The following is a 19,293-nucleotide window of genomic DNA, read 5'->3' on the forward strand; positions in this document are numbered from 1 at the left end:
GTCCAGACCCAGGATCACCAGGACTGTTTGTTCCACGCCATTGAAATGGTTGGGCTTAGGCCCAATGCAAGACTGCCTCTTGGCAGGGCATCGTGCCAACAGGAGGTGCAGGAAAGTCATGGCCTGCAGCTTAAATGTGGTTAGGACCTTCTAGGTGCGAACGGAAGTCGATTACCAGCAGATCCCGAATTGAGCTGATGATCCTGGGGGAGTTGGGGGTGAATAATTGTAGAGAAAGACTGCCAGTGTTCTCCAGCCTGCCCCTGCACTGTTGTTCAGAGAATGATACAGGGGGCTGAGGACACTTCCTCTCACTTTACAGTATCATTGGGCCTGCAGGTGTAGGCAGAGTTCTGCATCCACAGGAAAACCCTATTTCAAGAGTTCTGGGGCATGGGGTCTCCTTGAGAAGGACGGAGCACTGTGGCTTCGTATGTGTGAGGAGTTCTCAATTGGACCTGAGAATACGAATTAGAACCAAGCAGTAGAAACAAAACACTGCCCGTCTGGCTGGACAGATTCTGTCATCTTAGACTTGTACACACAATATAAACACACCTTAGAATCATAGATAGTTGCAGCATGGAAGGAGGCCATTTCGGCACATCGTGTCCATGCCGGCCAACCAAGAGCTATCCAGCCTAATCCCACCTTCCAGCTCTTGGTTAATATCCCTGTAGGTTACAGCACTTTAAGTGCACATCCAAGTATCTTTTAAATGTGGTGAGGGTTTCTGCCTCTATCACCCTTTCAGGCAGTGAGTTCCAGACCCCCACCACCCTCTGGGTGAAGAAATTTCCTCTCATATCTCCTCTAAACCTCCCCCCAATTACTTTACGCCTCCTGGTTGTTGATCCCTCTGCCAAGAGAAACAGATCCTTCCTATCTACTATATCCAGGCCCCTCATAATTTTATAATTGAATCCAACTACATGAAAGCTTCTAGGTTTACTGTTCCAGTGAACTGCTTCTATTGTAAATATGTACAGGTAAGGCTTCTGCAAATTATTTTAACATTAGAAACCAACATTTTAGCTGTGATTAAACTGCATCAACCAAATGCAAATGTCAGCAGTAGTTTTGGAAAGACAAACATCTGTTCACTTTATTTTATCCATTAAATCCATTCCAAAGAAAACAGATGGAAAACCAAAGAGATAAAACTGTTCTATGTTAAACAGCTGAAATATTGGTCTGTAGGGGCCTGAATTGTGTAATTGACTTTCCTCAGCATCATTCAGTAATTGTGTCTTACATACACAATGAAATAAGTCAGCTCCTTCCTAACGGTTTCCTTTCAAAAATGAATGGCAAGCATAAATGCATAATGGAGAAAAGTCAAACATGCCGATAATGTCTATTCACAGGAAGATCTTTATAGCTCACTAGTGTTAAAGCTAATTGATGAGCTATAAAGGTTTTCCTCATGAGTGAAATAAGCTTTGTTTTCCACTGTTCCATTTTGATTTATTCTGTTTACGGAAGACATCCGTAAGAACTGTTAGGATTCAAAGTAGATTTTAAATGATTTTTTATAAATAATTTTTGCACAGACATTGCAAAACATGGAGGCCATTTTAACACATCCAGTTACATCATGCAATGTACTAGTGTTCTTCTCCTTGCTCCAGGAGGGACAGTTTTAACCTTGCCTGCCTGACAGAAACCGGGTGGGCAGGTGGTTAAAATCTCCTGAGGAACTTTCCCACTCTCTTCCCACAGGCTATGATTTTAACCTGTTCCTCTGAGCAGGCGAGAAGGATACCCACTGGTAACTGGCGGGGTCCTTCTTTAAATATAGAAATCAGGCTTCGATGACCCAATCGGGACCTGACTGCTATTTTAGCCAGTGGCCTGAGCGGACATTGAAACCATAATCTTGTCTCGGTGGTTGAAATGTAACTAGCTCTGCCTCTCAAAGAATCTATAACATGACTAAGTTGGGAAACAAAGAAGACTGGCACTTTGGTTCAGACCTACTGTCTGCCGTTGCCAAAGAAGCATTATGTTTGACACTAAGATTATATACATATCAATATTATTAATAAAAATGGTTTCTGTCCATCACATGGCACTTACTATGTCACAATTCACTGCCACACTTCATTTCAGCAAATTTCTTCCAGCTAATTGGCTGATATGCAAATTTCTTCCAACAATCTAGCAAAAATAAAATAGATAGCTAGTCATCTGGAATGTACAGAGACATTTCCCCACCAGCAGAAGAATCCTTATTAAGATAATAACTTTTATTTATATAGTCTTTTAACACAGCAAAACGTCCCAAGGCACTTCACAACAGTCTTACAACACATTAGATATTGACAAGGGAGGGAAAGCAAGAAAAAGTGGAAGAAAAAAGTGTAAAAGAAGTAAAAGGCTTGGATCTGAAGCAGCAACCAAACTATGTACACAAGCAAAAAAAACTAAAGAAAAGAAATTCAAATTACATTGTAAATAATACAATAAGGAGTATACAATAGTAAAATCAATATAATAAAGATTAATTATAATTAAACAATATTAAATATATACAATAATTATACATTAAGTTAAAATTAGAAAATCAGCAATTGAAGCAAATTAAATGTTTTTAGTTTTCTTTAAAATTCATTCCCTGTCCATTGTTTTTTCCGTATTAATTGAATCAATCACCGCCTTCCATCCTTGTGATATCATAATGTCATTACTTTTTATTTTTCATTTTGTCCCCTTCAGAGATCTGTTGAGGCTCCAGGCTCAAGCTGCCTCCGTTGTCATGGAGCAACTTTTCTTGAAACCCCCTCCAGCTGCTCCAGGCTCGAGTTGCCTCTGTTGTTAGGAGCAGCTTTTTTTGTAACTCCCTCCAGCTGCTCCAGGCTTGAGCTGCATCCGTTGTCAAGGAGCAGATTTTTAAAAAACTCCCTCCAGCTGCTCCAGGCTCGAGCTGCCTCCGTTGTCAGGGAGCAGCTCTTTTTGAAACTCCCTCCAGCTGCTCCAAGCTCGAAAAGAAAAATGCAATGTAAAACTATTTTGGCGATTGAGCTCAATCTAAATGCTTGTGTTCTAACTCAACCTGGATATGTAAACTGCAACCAAAGTTAAATCAATGGAAAATATAAGAAGTGAATTACTTTGTGAATGGATTGCCATATCAACATCAGAAAGTCTATTTGTGCTATACCACAGGGCATGTAAGTTAGACGTTCTGTTTCTATTCTGTTTTTCAGCACCAGTGCAAGCTGGTTAAAAAGATGGTCTTACTGGCACAGCTCTAAAATATCCTCTAGGACTAGGCATAAACTATCAGGTTTGCATTCATACATTAGTAACTAGAGAAGTAACCAACTACCATTGTTGATTACTTCCGAACAGAATCTCCACAAGATCTACTCAGATAATTGTCTTTATACTTCAGTTCTATATTAAAATTTGACAATTTAAGTCACTTGCCCTTATCTAACTAAGTTTCTTGGAATTTCTCCTTGGAATGATTTGCATTTTGCCACAATGACTGCTAATTAATTTCTCTTCCATTCTAGCGTCGCCCCAGTAGATGGCCTGCGATGAAGTTCAGACGTGGCTCCGGTCACCCTGCTTATGCTGAAGTGGAACCAGCTGGGCAGGAAAAAGAAGGCTTTATTGTGTCGGAACAGTGCTAAAACTGAGTAAAAGACAGTGCACCAGTACTGGCCTACAGGTGTGGGATTTATGCTTTGAAGTGGATTTATACTTTGAAGCCCACTGTCCACAAAATACCTACTTCTGGATCAGCTCAAAGTAAGAAAGATACACATTTCCATCTACAAAATCACCACTCTGTGTAGCCTTCCTTAGTAGACCTGCAGACTTCACTAATGTTTCAAAGAAAACGTACCATCCCTGATTGGCCACTGTTGTGGAACTGGATGAGCATTAGTGATGCACACAAGCCGCAAAACTGAAGAATCGAGTTCACTCCATCTTTACTGGTTCAAGTAAACCCCAACAAATAACTTTTGTGGAAAAGGAAAACAACATCAGTTATCCATGTTACTACGGTTAAAAATGCAACAAATTTGCTTACAGCATGCTTTAAACCAACCATCAATCAGATAAAACCATGACTAGTAACAATCTCTCCAACATTTACTGTAATTCATTAAATGTGTATACATTAAGAATGCTCTGACATCAGCTGGTGGAAATGTAGTCACTGTGTATGTTTTCTTTGAGGATATTTTCTAATCCATCTGTTGGTTTTAGTATGTATGAATCATTATTGATGGATTTGCTTCCTGTAGATGAGCTATAAAGTGGGGAAGTTTGATGTCCCAATTAACAGGATTCAGTTGCATCATGGTTGGGAGACAATTAAAGACGAGTTGATATGTTCTTCACAAAAGTAACATTTTGCAAATATGCAAATCTGACAGGAAATTTTTCTTAAATTTGATGTTTCCCTCAGTAACTTTTGTCATTCCTGATGTATGCTTATTAAGTTAAAAACAAAATCTCCTCCAAATTATTGTGCACAACAGGATTCTGTTGGTTTCAGATTGCTGAGGGGTTTGTAAGATTTGTGTTGCATACTTTGCTCCAAATGTGCAATGTATCATCTTTTGGCTCTAAAGGTAGAGTGACTGAGAAGGTTTAAGTGCTCCCCTACTAGAAACCAAATGCTGGGAAATTTTGCACATCCAATTAGTTCTGTTGTGTAGTGGACACATTGGTTAAATAGATGAATATATTTTGTTTCTTGATAGTTACACAAGACAGGTTCTTGTGCTCCCGATTGTGAAGAAATGTTTTAGTGTATTTTTTTCCATCCAGAAGAGGAGTATAACATGAATTACCGCATACATAAAATGGATTGTAAAATAGTAATTAAGACTATAGTGCTGTTTTAAAATAGAAAGCAGTTTCATTGACAGCAAAGAACGTGCACCTTTAACTGCCTTCACTGAAATGGATTGGTTGTTTTTTGAGCTTTCTTTGGATTGTGAGACCAGGCTGTTCATCAATAAATTCAGGTAAGTATTCTTCAATAAAATCCTTCTGAATTCAATCTTCCAGTCTTATAATTAAAGGCACTTGCAGTTATTAGTAAGTATTGAAAATGGCAGATTCAGGTCTAATTACAGATTATTGACTTCTTTCCGCTTGCCAACACCACAATCAATGAACAATACATCCTTTCACTTCAATCCATATGTGTCATTGGTATCACTCACAGCAAGTTTGACCTTCAAGGAAATGGATTTTTTTTCAATAAGCATTTTGTGTAAGAGTAGCAGTTAGGTTTGATCTGCAACTATCATGAGAAACTACTCTAAAATCTTGTTCTTAACATTATCCCAACATGTCGCATCAATCATCTAAACTCCATTAAAGATCATTTTAAATGCCCTCTGCCAAAGATTAGCCCCTGGAATGGAAAATGTATAGTTGCGTAGTTGAGTGGACTTGATGGTGCTTCCGCTTCCTCGCCCTTTTCGTTTGTTTATATGTGCACTTAATTTTGGTTCAACATCAAGTCTCCCATGTAAAAGTTCTGGTACTGCCAACTGTCACAGTACAGATGCTTTGTTCCCCAACAAGAAGACTCCCAATAAAGCTTCTTTATCCTCATCAGGCAAGATTAATTTGACTTTTCCTGAACGTGCTTACAGTAATCCTCTCTATTGTTACAATAACTATTCCGAATCACTGTGTGCTCACTCCCAAATCCTACTGGACAATCCACATAACACTGTTGTGCAATGATCTAGAATATAGCCTAGTGTTTATGGTACTGGACTAGCAATCCAGAGATTGTGAGTTCAAATCTCACCATGGCAATTTGGGAAATTGAATTCATCTCATCACCAAACCCTTCCAACTTGCACCAAACCCTCCTTCCTTATAGAAGTGTGAGGTGATACATTTTGGTTGGAAGAATGAGGAGAGACCATAAATGGTACAATTTTAAAGGGGGGTGCAAGAACAGAGAGACATGGGGGTGTTGTGCACAAATCTTTGAAGCTGGCCTGACAGATTAATAAAGCACATGGGATCATGGACTTTATAAATAGAAGCACAGAGTACAAAAGCCAGGAAGTTATGATAAACCTATATAAACACTAGTTCATCCCCAGCTGGAATATTGTGTCCAATTTTGGGCACCACACTTTTGGAAGGATGTTAAGTCTATGGAGAGGGTATAGAAAAGAATTACTAGAATAGTTCCAGGGATGAGGGATTAAAGTTACATGGATAGACTAGAGAAGCTGGAGTTGTTCTCCTTGGAGCAGAGAAGGCAAAGAGGAGATTTGATAGAGGTATTTAAAATCATAAAAGGTTTAGATAGAGTAAATAAAGTGAAACTGTTTCCAATGGTGGAAGGGTCGATAATGAGAGGGCACAGATTTAAAGTGATTGGCAAAAGAACCAGAGGCGACATGCTGAAAAACATTTTTACACATTTTAGGATTCGGAATGCATTGCCTGATAGGGTAGTGAAAACAGATTCAAAAGTAGCTTTCAAAAGGGAAGTGGATAAATACTTGAATGAGAAAAAATTACAGGGAAATGGGGAAAGAGTGGGGCAGTGGGACTAACTCGATTGTTCTTCGAAAGAACCAGCATAGACCCGATGGGCTGAATGGTCTCCTGTGCTGTACTATTCTATGATTCTATGAACATGTGATTAGACCATGATTCCAGAAGTCTCTAATGCCATATACTAAAGTGTCTAATATACATCACATCAACAACCATGCTTTTCCTAGTCTAATGCTACCCTTCAATCATGTTCAAGTCTGGACCATCTTTTCAATTACACTTTTTCAGCTGTACATTTTGTGCATTCACAACATACACCCAACACTGTGCTGAAAATCAGCAATATAATAGCACTACTGATGTCATTCTGCAACACTTCATCTTAAAGAGCTACATAATTATTTTAAGAAAGAATCAAATTCAGGTTTAAATGAACTGAATCTTTGACCTTGCTCAGTTTTCTCAACCAGATCTGCACACATCCCCAGTGCCAAGTATTTGTATTGGTTATGGTGAAGGTCAGTGGACAACCCATCCAAGTTCTAATATTTCCTTCACTCTTCAGATAAAGACTTTTCAGTAATACTTATATAAACAGGGCTAGGCTATTCCGCCTGTTCTTCCATTCGATTAGATCATGGCAGGTCTGTATTTCAACTCCATTTACCCACCTTTGCACCCTTACCCAACAAAAAATCTAGCGATCCCAGTCTTGGAAATTTCAATTGAGCCAACATCCACAGCCTTTGAAACATAGAAACATAGAAAATATGTACAGGAGTAGGCCATTCGGTCCTTCGAGCCTGCACCATCATTCAATATGGTCATGGCTGATCATGAAACTTCAGTACCCCATTCCTGCTTTCTCTCCATACCCTTTGATCCCTTTAGCCATAAGGGCCACATCTAACTCCCTTTTGAATATATCTAACGAACTGGCCTCAACAACTTTCTGTGGTAGAGAATTCTACCACAGGTTCACAATTCTCTGAGTGAAGAGGTTTCTCCTCATCTCGGTCCAAAATGGCTTACCCCTTATCCTTAGACTGTGACCCCTGGTTCTGGACTTCCCCAACATCAGGAACATTCTTCCTGCATCTAACCTGTCTAATCCTGTCAGAATTTTATATGTTTCTATGAGATTCCCTCTCATTCTTCTATATTCCAGTGAATATAAGCCTAGTCGATCCAGTCTTTCTTCATATGTCAGTCCTGCCATCCAGGGAATCAGTTTGGTGAACCTTTGCTGCACTCCCTCAATAGCAAGAATGTCCTTCCTCAGATTAGGAGACCAAAACAGTACACAATATTCAAGGTGTGGCCTCACCAAGGTCCTGTACAACTGTAGTAAGACCTCCCTGCTCCTACACTCAAATCCTCTCGATATGAAGACCAACATGTCTTCTTCACCGCCTGCTGTACCTGCATGCCAAATTTCAACGACTGATGTACCATAACACCCAGGTCTCGTTGCACCTCCCTTTTTCCTAATCTGTCACCATTCAGATAATATTCTGCCTCCCTGTTTTTGCCACCAAAGTGGATAACTTCACATTTATCTACATTATACTGCATCTGTCATGCATTTGCCCACTCACCTAACCTGTCCAAGTCACCCTGCAGCCTCTTAGCATCCTCCTCACAGCTCACACTGTCACCCAGCTTAGCGTCATCTGCAAACTTGGAAATATTACATTTAATTCCTTCATCCAAATCATTAATGTATATTGTAAATAGCTGAGGTCCCAGCACTGAACCTTGTGGTATCCCACTAGTCACTGCCTGCCATTCTGAAAGGAACCTGTTTATTCCTACTCTTTGCTTCCTGTCTGCCAACCAGTTCTCTATCGACGTCAATACATTACCCCCAATATCATCTGCTTTAACTTTGCACACTAATCTCTTGTGTGGGACCTTATCAAAAGCCTTTTCAAAGTCCAAATACACCACATCCACTGGTTCTCCCTTGTCCACTCTACTAGTTACACCCTCAAAAAATTCTAGAAGATTTGTGAAGCAAGATTTCCCTTTCATAAATCCATGCTAACTTGGACCGATCCTGTCACTGCTTTCCAAATGCGCTGCTATTACGTCTATAATAATTGATTCCAACATTTTCCCCACTACTGATGTCAGACTAACTGTCCTATAATTCCCGTTTTCTTTCTCCCTCCATTTTTAAAAAGTGGTGTTAAATTAGCTACCCTCCAATCCATAGGACCTGATCCAGAGTCTATAGAATGTTGGAAAATGACCACCAATGCATCCACTATTTCTAGGGCCAGATCCTTAAGTACTCTGGGATGCAGACTATCAGGCCCTGGGAATTTATCAGCCTTCAATCCCATCAATTTCCCCAACACAATTTCCTGACGAATAAGGATTTCCTTCAGTTCCTCCTTCTCACTAGACCCTCAGTCCCCTAGTATTTCCGGAAGGTTATTTGTGTCTTCCTTAGTGAAGACAGAACCAAAGTAGTTATTCAATTAATCTGCCATTTCTTTGTTCCCCATTATAAATTCACCTGATTTTGACTGCAAGGGCCATGCATTTGTCTTCATTAATCGTTTTCTCTTCACATACCTATAGAAGCTTTTGCAGTCAGTTTTTATGTTTCCTGCAAGCTTACTCTCATACTCTATTTCCGTCCTCCTAATTAAACCCTTTGTCCTCCTCTGCTGAATTCTAAATTTCTCTCAGTCCTCAGGTTTGTTGCTTTTTGTGGCCAATTTATATGCCTCTTCCTTGGATTTAATACTATCCCTAATTTCCCTTGTTAGCCTCGTTTTATTTTTACGCCAGACAGGGATGGACAATTATTGAAGTTTGTCCATGTGATCTTTAAATGTCTGCCATTGCCTATCCACCGTCAACCCTTTTAATATCATTTGCCAGTCTATCCTCGCCAATTCATGTCTCATACCATCGAAGTTACCTTTCTTTAATTTCAGGACCCTAGTCTCTGAATTAACTGGGTCACTCTCCACCTTAATGAAGAATTCTATCATATTATGGTCACTCTTCCCCAAGGGGCCTCGCACAACAAGATTGGCAATTAATCCTCTCTCATTACACAAGATCAAGTTTAGGATGGCCAGCTCTCTCGTTGGTTCCTCGACATATTGGTCTAGAAAACCATCCCTCATACACTCCAGGAAATCCTCCTCCACCATATTGCTACCAGTTTCGTTAGCCCAATCTATATGTAGATTAAAGTCACCCATGATAATTGCTGTACCTTTATTGCACGCCTCCCTAATTTCCTGTTTGAATCCATCCCCAACCTCACTACCACTGGTTGGTGGTCTGTACACAACTCCCACTAGCGTTTTCTGCCCTTTGGTGTTCCTCAGCTCAACCCATACAGATTCCACATCATCCAAGCTAATGTCCTTCCTTACTATTGCATTAATCTCCTCTTTAACCAGCAATGCTACCCCACTTCCTTTTCCTTTCTGTCTATCCTTCCTGAATATTGAATACCCCTGGATGTTGAGTTCCCAGCCTTGGTCACCCTGGAGCCATGCCTCTGTAATCCCAATTACATCATATGAACAGCTATCAACGCAGTTAATTCATCCACCTTATTACGAATGCTCCACGCATTGAGACTCCAAGCCTTCAAGCTTGTTTTTTTACCACTCTTTTTCCTTTTGGAATTATGTTGTAATGTGGCCCTTTTTGATTTTTGCCTTGGGTATCTCTGCCCTCCAATTTTCCTTATCTCCTTTCTACCTTTTGCTTCTACCCCCATTTTATTTCCCTCTGTCTCCCTGCATAGATTCCCATCCCCCTGCCATATTAGTTTAAACCCTCCCTAACAGCACTAGCAAACACTCCCCTCAGGTCCTGCCCAGGTGCAGACCGTCTGGTATGTTCTTGTCCCACCTCCGCCAGAACCTGTTCCAATGTCCCAGGAATTTGAATCCCTCCCTCTTGCACCATTCCTCAAGCCACGTATTCACCTTAACTATCCTATTTCTATCTGACTAGCATGTGGCAATGGTAGCAATCCTGTGATTACTACCTTTGAGGTCCTACTTTTTAATTTAACTCCTAGCTCTCTAAATTCAGCTTGTAGGACCTCATCCCATTTTTTACCTATATCGTTGGTACCTATATGCATCACGACAACTGGCTGTTCACCCTCCCCCTCCAAAAGGCCCTGCAGCCGCTTCGAGACATCCTTGACCCTTGCACCAGGGAGGCAACATACCATCCTGGAGTCTCGATTGCGGGCATAGAAATGCCTATCTATTCCCCTTGCAATAGAATCCCCTATCACTATAGCTCTCCCACTCTTTTTCCTGTCCTCCTATGTAGCAAAGCTACCCATGGTGCCATGAACTTGGCTGCTGCTGCCTTCACATGATGAGTCATCTCCCTCAACATTGCCCAAAATGGTGTATCTGTTTTGGAGGGAGATAACCAATAAGGGAATTAAGGGTTACGGGGAGCGGGTGGGTAAGTGGAGCTGAGTCCACGACCAGATCAGCCATGATCTTGTTGAATGGCGGAGCAGGCTCGAGGGGCTAGATGGCCTGCTCCTGTTCCTAATTCTTATGTTATTATGTCCTTATTGACCGCAGAGGACCCCTGCACTACTTTCCTTCCACTGCTCTGTCTGATGGTCACCCATTCCCTATCTGCCTGAGTAACTTTTTCTTGCGGTGTGACCAACTCACTAAACGTGTTATTCACGACATTGTCAGCATCATGGATGCTCCAGAGTAAATCCATGCGCAGCTCCAGTGCCTCAATGCGGTCTGTCAGGAGCTGCAGCTGGACACACTTCCTGCACACATAGTAGTCAGGTACATTGGGAGCATCCCTGACTTCCCACATAGCATAGGAGGAACATGACATGCCTTAACCCTTAAATTAACTTAATTTGGCAACAATGGTTGAGCAAGTTCCAGATTGTCACTAACCTTTGCATTTATAGATGCTATCTAAATCACTCCTCAATGGATTGCTTTAATTTTAAGAGTATGCTTTCTTGTTCTGGATACCCCACCAGAGAAAATAACTAGCACATCACATCCTTTTATCATGTTAAAGACTTCAATTAGATTGCTCCTTTATCTTTCTGAATTCAAGACTTTCAAGACAAGAGTATGCAACCTGTCCTCATAATTTAATCCTTTAAACCCTGGTAACATTCAGGTGAATCTGCACTGTACCACTTCCAAGGGCCATCTATCTTTCTTCAGGTTAAATGCCTAAAACTGAATGCAGATGGGATCTATAGAACTGAAGCATCATTTGCAGTATTCCAACCCACTTGAGATAAAGGCCAACATTCCATTACCCATTTTGATTAGCTTTTTGGATCTGTGCACTAGCTTGTAGTGATTTCTGTACGTGGACATTTAAATCACGTTGCTTTTCTGCAGCTTCTAGTCTTTCAGCATTGAGTAAATATTCCAATTTGTTTTTCTCTGATCCAAAGTAAATGACCTCACTCTTCCCGACATTTAACTCCCACCTACCATAGTTTTGCCCACGTACTTAGTCTGTCTATGTTATCTTGACTTCCTGCTCCAATCCATGCATTTTACTGTATCTCCTAACTCAGTGTCATCTATAAACTTGGATATACAACTCTCTGTTTCTTCTTCCAAGTCATAATATAAATGGTGAAAAGCTGAGGTTCCAGTACAGATCCCTGGGGAAATCTCTTGTTATATCCCACCAATCAGAGAATGAATCCTTTCATCCCTACCCTACCTAGAAACTAATTACCAATCCCATGTCACAAGGTTCCCTCGAATTCCATTTGCTTTCATTTTTGCTAATAATCTCTTGTGTAGAATCTTATCAAATGCCATCTGTAAATCCATATAGACAACATCGATTGACACTCCCCTTTTCACCATACTAGTAAACTCCTCAAAAAAATCAACTAGATTAGTCAGACGTGACTTAATCATCACAAATCCATGCTGACTTTCTTTAATCAGCTAATATTTATTACTCTGTGCCAGATGATAGATTTCAGTAACTTCCACACAATTAATAAACTGGATGGTCTGTAGTTACCTGGTTTCTCTCTCCTCCCTTCTGTTTTATTTGAAAGAAAATGTTACCTTTAAGAACCAAAATCATGACACGAGAATTATTTATATTCTGTGTTCAACATCAACAACAGCTTGCATTTATATAGCACCTTTAACATAGTAAAACGTCAAGACAGTTCACAGGAGCATCATCAAACAAAATTTGACACCAAGGAGATATTAGGACAGGTGACCAAAAGCTTGATCAAAGAGATAGATTTTAAGGAGCGTCTTAAAGGAGGAGGGAGAAGTAGAGAGCCAGAGAGGTTTAGGGAAGGAATTCCAGAGTTTAGGGCCTTACTGTCAATGGTGGAGTGATTAAAATCGGGGATATGGAGGAGCGGAGAGATCTCGGAGGGTTGTAGGACTGGAGGATGTTACAGAAATAGGGAGGGGAAAAACCATGGAGGAATTTGAAAATAGGATGAGAATTTTAAAATCAAGGCATTGTCGAACTGGGAGCCAATGTAGGTCAACGACCACAGGCCAGAATTTCCTAAGTTTCATTTAAGCAACAATCAAAATCAAAATATATATTGATTACTCTTTATTTAGCAGCAAGATCCATAAAGGTGAATATTTGTACTTTTCAAAATGTTTTACAGAAAGAGGCAATTTCATAATTTTTTTAATGACCAGTAAATAGAAGGCAAACAATAGGCCATCAAAAATGATTTGACCAAATCATAAAAATCTGTGTTAATTTTACCCCAGTTATACTACAGTGTAAAACACATCGAAAGAATCAGTTATTGTGCAGTTTCTGTTTCAGTTTCACATAGTGTAAAAATGGATCAAAAATTACAATTATTTTCTCCAGTTCACCTCCACTTTAACGTCTGTCAGTGATTCATTTTCTGCTGACATCCTGTCTGTGGCCATTTCAGTTTGATTGCTTCCCAAGCTACTGACTACATTTCCATCCAACACTAGCAATGCTGTCCCATGCAAGTACAATAAATAAAATAAATTTCACAGATTATCAATAATTCTCGCAGACAACCCTGGGACAACTACATACCTATCAATTATAGCACATCACTATTTTTAACCTGAAAATTTTCTTGGAAAGTAGGCTTCCCTGTCTAAATTCCAATCATTTTGCTGTGCTGTGTAGGAAAAATAGCTGAGCAAGTGTTTTCTGCTTCTCTCACCCTTCTGTAGTCTGGATGACGATAAATATCAGCGATTCTTACAAAAGAGCAAAGAATCCAATGAAAGGTTTTTCAAAATACATTGAAATACACGTTGGACAAATGTAATGCCTGTTCTATTCTTATAAGGGTTTTCAGTGGCTGCCTTTAGCCTTATTTACAAGACATATATTCTGGCTTATTGTTCATTAATAGTCATTTTATAATTATATGTAAAGCAAACTGATTGCACAATAATAGAAGTGAAGGCATTTTCTGAATGAATTAATTCTGACTGACCTGAACCTGCAAGTTCAATACCATTGTGCCAAGATTTGCACTAAGTATGAAAAAAAGTGCTAGAATTAAACTACCCAATATTTAACATACAGGTGCATAGGTTTATGGGGAAAGGGTTATGCAGTATCTTGCGTCTAAGGCTTTAATGGCTTTTCAGTGTAAATCAATGAAAGCAGGCTGTTCATTTAGCTTAAACCTGTTCTGTTCTAGCATATCACTCCTTATTTAACGTTTGGCCTTGTAATACTTATTGTATTGTATTCCAGTCCAGCTGTCAAATGTTCTTAGTTTGAATTTATTGAGTGCTTCACATTGGCATAAATGTGTCCCAATGCATCACTTTCAATGCTTGGCACAGATGCCTTTCAATATTGGATAGTTTACTGAGGATTTTTTTTCTATAAGATTATTTTTGTATATGCTTGGTTATTTTGACAGCATAATAACATGCGTATGTATGAATTCTAAGGCGAAAGGTTAAACAGACAGTATATTTTGTGTTGGCCTATATGTTGAATGCATGTGATTGTCTTGCTAAGTACAATGACCTGCTCACAAAGTTTGTATTGTTATTAATACTGAACATGCTGCACCTTTTAAAGAATGTCATGGTAAAGATGCAGAAACTCTCTGTAGATTTTGTCACTGGTTAAAAAAAATACAATTTATATGGGTCAACAGAAGTGTATACTGTATCTTACAGCATTTTTCAACTAAAGTCTGGGAGAAAGAATGCTGGTTTCTGTGAGTCAGATCCTAATACCTCACAACCTGCAATGTGTGGAAAGGGATTGGTGCTTGGGGGTGGGCGCATGGTATTTGATAGAACTGGCAAAAATGGCTAATCTTACTGGTTTCAGAGTCTTGTGCTCTCCTGCTCCCTTTCTCAGCGGTGGTGTTTAATGTGAGGGTGTCCTAATTAAACCAAGGCAGTTGAGAACTGTGCACAGTCTCATAACTGAAAACTGAAATCAGCAGACACCAGCGTGACACACTTTGGTTTGAATGAATGAGGTAGTTGAATCCAAAACAGAACTGTAAATGCTTTATTTCATTTCCATATAACTCAAAGGTTATAACATGCATAGATTGTTTTCTACAATAAACTGTCATTTCAATAATTTTGACTTTCTGTGTTGGCTGAGTTTTTAACGTTGCTAAGTTTAGTAACTAACTAGAAATCTATGTTTACTCCACAGATGTTCTTTTCACAAATTATTTAATATTTAAAAACAAGCAAACGTGTAGGAAGGCTGAAAAAATATGGTTATTAAATGACTTTGTTTTTACATGTCCAATAGTTGCACTTGAAAAAAGGCAACAAACACGACTGTAATATAAAATAAACATGTTTAGATCAGTGTGATTACCGGGACAGTTCACACATATGAGAAAATCATAGCATGCAGCTGGTTTGAAACTCACTAAAATATGGTAACATTGAGTGCTTTCATGGGGTATTCAGGTAATTTTGCCATTGCCAGATACATTCTAAATGATCATTTCAATATAGTGAGCTTGAAGCACGCAACAACTTATTTATTTGCAATACAAAATCTGGTTCCAATCACTTAAACATTTTATTTGCAAGACAAGTGGAGTCTAGGCAACTCCATCACAAAACCCTTCAAACCAAAGCAACTTATCAAATACTTATTTTTATTTCTCCCACCTCCTCACTGCAAAGATTTAGGTCATTGCCTGTATCCTTTTAATAAATCTGGAATGGCCTAAAGAGGTACATTGCTCATTCTGTCATTATTACTCCATTGAAAATAGCATCTGGAGTATTCATTTGGGAACACGACAGGGCAAAATTAGTGTCCTGGATTTCGATCAATTTCAAAATAAAATGTGTTTATGAAGAAGGGAAACATAAAAAGTGGGGGAATGACAGGAAATAATGTTTTTTTACAATTGTTTAAAAAGGTAATTATTCCATGCATTATATCAATATTCGAGATCATTGTCTTCAGCTTTTTCCTCCAAAATGTGATGTGCACAAATATAAAATTTGAAATAAAGTAAAATTGTTGGTACAGTGAAGCAGGCGATGCATTTAATAAAATGAATTTTGACTCAGTGCAATGATTATCCATCTTTTCATAATCCATAAATTTTGAAACAACAGGTTCACTTAATCTAATGCACCAGCTGCCTGTAACACACAGGACATTTGGGATATCTTTTTGTTAAGACGGGGTGGATGTCCCATGTGTCCAGACTTCTCCGGATTGTACCCCCCACAAAACTCGGCATAACTCTGGTCAGGAGCCCATAACAACAAACGGTTCAAGAAGGCGGCTCACCACCACCTTCTTGAGGGCAATTAGGGATGGGCAATAAATGCTGGCCTTGCCAGCAACGCCCACATCCCATGAACGAATAAAAAAAAGAGATGACTCAGAGTTGATATGTAATCATAGCCGGCTACCTCTGCATGTCAGAAGTATTATCTTATAATATCACATGGTAGGGCAAAAATCGCAGGGAAACATTCATTACTTTTTAATTTAACCCTCCCAGTAAATTATATTTAAATTAAAAGCCACAAGTCATTGGCTTCTAAAATATATGGTTCTAAACATTAATCTATCTCAATAACCACAGCCATATTTGTCCTAGGGGTATTAACAGTTGGTTGTTAGCATGCTTTCCCTGCAGGCCAAAAAATTGTGGATCTATAACTTAAGCATTAAGGGGTATGATTAAGAAGTTTGCGGATGATACTAAAATAGGCTGTGTGGTTGATAATGAAGAAGAAAGCTGCGGACTGTAGGAAGATATCAATCAACTGGTCAGATGGGCAGAATAGAGGCAAATGGAATTTAATCCAGAGAAGTGTGAGGTAATGCATTTTGGGAGGGCTAATAAGAAAAGGGAATACACATTAAATGGTAGGATACTGAGAAGTGTAGAGGAACAAAGGAACCTGGAGTGCATGTCTACAGATCCCTGAAAGAGGCAAGCCAGGTGAATAAGGTGGTTAAGAAGGCATATGGAATGCTTGCCTTTATTAGCCGAGGCATAGAATATAATTGCCCTCGGTGGGGGGTTATGCTTGAACTGTATAAAACACTGATTAGGCCACAGCTTGAGTACTGCGTGCAGTTCTGGTCACCGCATTACAGGAAGGACATGATTGCACTGGAGAGGGTACAGAGGAGATTTACGAGGATGTTGCCGGGAGTGGAGAATCTAAGCTATGAGGACAGATTAGATAGGCTGCATATAGAAAACATAGAAAACTTAGAAAATAGGTGCAGAAGTAAGCCATTTGACCCTTCGAGCCTGCACCACCATTCAATAAGATCATGGCTGATCCTTCACCTCAGTACCCCTTTCCTGCTTTCTCTCCATACCACTTGATATCTTTAGCTGTAAGGGCCATATCTAACTCCCTCTTGAATATATCCAATGAACTGGCATCAACAACTCTCTGCGGTAGGGAATTCCACAGGTTAACAACTCTCTGAGTGAAGAAGTTTCTCCTCATCTCAGTCCTAAATGGCTTTCCCCTTATCCTTAGACTATGTCCTTTGGTTCTGGACTTCCCCAACATCGGGAACATTCTTCCTGCATCTAACCTGTCCAGTCCCGTCAGAATTTTATATGTTTCTATGAGATCCCCTCTAATCCTTCTAAACTCCAGTGAATACAGGCCCAGTCGATCCAATCTCTCCTCATATGTCAATCCTGCCATACCAGGAATCAGTCTGGTGAACCGTCGCTGCACTCCCTCATTGGAGCAGAGGAGACTAAGGGGAGACCTCATTGAGGTGTATAAAATTATGAGGGGCCTAGATATAGTGGATAGAAAGGGCCTATTTCCCTTAGCAGGGGGGTCAACAACCAGGGAGCATAAATTTAAAGCAATTGGTAGAAGGCTTAGAGGGGATTTGAGGGGAAATTTCTTCACGCAGAGGGTTGTGAGGGTCTGGAACTCACTGCCTGAAAGGGTAGTAGAGGCAGAAACCCCTCACCACATTTAAAAAATACTTAGATGTGCACCTGAAGTGCCGTAACCTGCAGGGTTACAGACCTAGAACTGGAAAGTGGGATTAATCTGGATAGCCTCTTGTTGGCCGGCATGGACACGATGGGCCGAAATGGCCTCCTGTGCTATAAACTTCTATGATTCTATGATAATGCTGTGTGCAAAGTCAATGAGAAAGCAGCTGGGAAAAGTAGGGAAAATGAGATACGGGACATGGTAATTACATCCCATCATCATAGGCGGTCCCTCATATCGAGGATGACTTGCTCCCACGCCAAAAATTACAAGGACAATGACACCAGCTCATTTGTTGCCAAATTACTTAATTCACTAATCACAAGCTAGTATTCAGCTTTGGAAAACCTGCTCCGGGGGATAGTATTGTAAACCTGTTCTGATTATACCTGATCTTTTTCTGTTTTCAGTTACTATCCATCCATGCATTTTTCAATACATGGATATAGAAAACCTGTAATTGCTGTAAGAAAATGGTGAACATTATTTTACTTCTTAACACATAAATACATTTATTTGAAGGCATTATTTTCCTCTGGAGGCATTTGTTAAACATTTTAATCTTATCATCATTATAGGCAGTCCCTCAAAATCGAGGAAGACTTGCTTCCACTCTAAAAGTGAGTTCTCAGGTGCCTGTACAGTCCAATATGGGAATTACAGTCTCTGTCACAGGTGGGACAGACAGTGGTTGAAGGAAAGGATGGGTGGGGTGTCTGGTTTGCCACACGCTCCTTCCGCTGTCTGCATTTGGTTTCTGCATGTTCTCGGCAACAAGACTCAAGGTGCTTAGCTCCCTCCCGGATGCTCTCCCTCCACTTAGGGCAGTCTTGTGGCAGGGATTCCCAGGTGCTAGTGGGGATGTTGCACTTTATCAAGGAGGCTTTGAGGGTGTCCTTGAAACGTGGGCCCACCTGGGGCTCACTTACCGTGTCGGAGTTCTGAGTAGAGCACTTGCTTTGGGAGTCTCGTGTTGGGCATGCGGACGATGTGGCCTACCCAACGGAACTGGTTGAGTGTGGTCAATGCTTCGATGCTGGGGATGTTGGCCTGGTCAAGGACGCTAACGCTGGTGCGTCTGTCCATCCTTCGGACTTGTCCCCTTTTTAAAAAATGGTCACGATTACTGCATCTCTGAGATCTCCCGGCACGCTCTCCTCCTTCCAGATGAGAGAGATGAGGTCATTCCAATAGTTCCTCTCCGCCATATTTTAGTGCCTCGGCGGGGATTCCATCTGCTCCCGTTGCCTTATTCTTGAACTGGCGGATGGCCTTTTCTACCTCGTGC

General features: G+C 40.2%; 1 protein-coding gene across 2 annotated transcripts in view; it reads left to right on the top strand.

Moving 5' to 3' along the window:
• The window catches only part of LOC139264628 (plexin domain-containing protein 2-like), a 559,026-nt gene extending 543,932 nt beyond the window's left edge, over positions 1–15,094 (top strand). The window contains exon 14 of one of the 2 annotated variants that reach the window (XM_070881383.1): positions 3,522–15,094. In XM_070881383.1, coding sequence (XP_070737484.1) covers positions 3,522–3,641 — 120 coding nt within the window. In that variant the 3' untranslated portion in view covers positions 3,642–15,094. The remainder of the gene's footprint in view (positions 1–3,521) is intronic. The other variant, XM_070881384.1, reaches the window with a different exon arrangement.
• Positions 15,095–19,293: the final 4,199 nt, after the last annotated feature.

Source organism: Pristiophorus japonicus, chromosome 5 (genome assembly GCF_044704955.1).
Source record: "Pristiophorus japonicus isolate sPriJap1 chromosome 5, sPriJap1.hap1, whole genome shotgun sequence".
Classification (NCBI taxonomy): Eukaryota; Metazoa; Chordata; class Chondrichthyes; family Pristiophoridae; genus Pristiophorus; species Pristiophorus japonicus.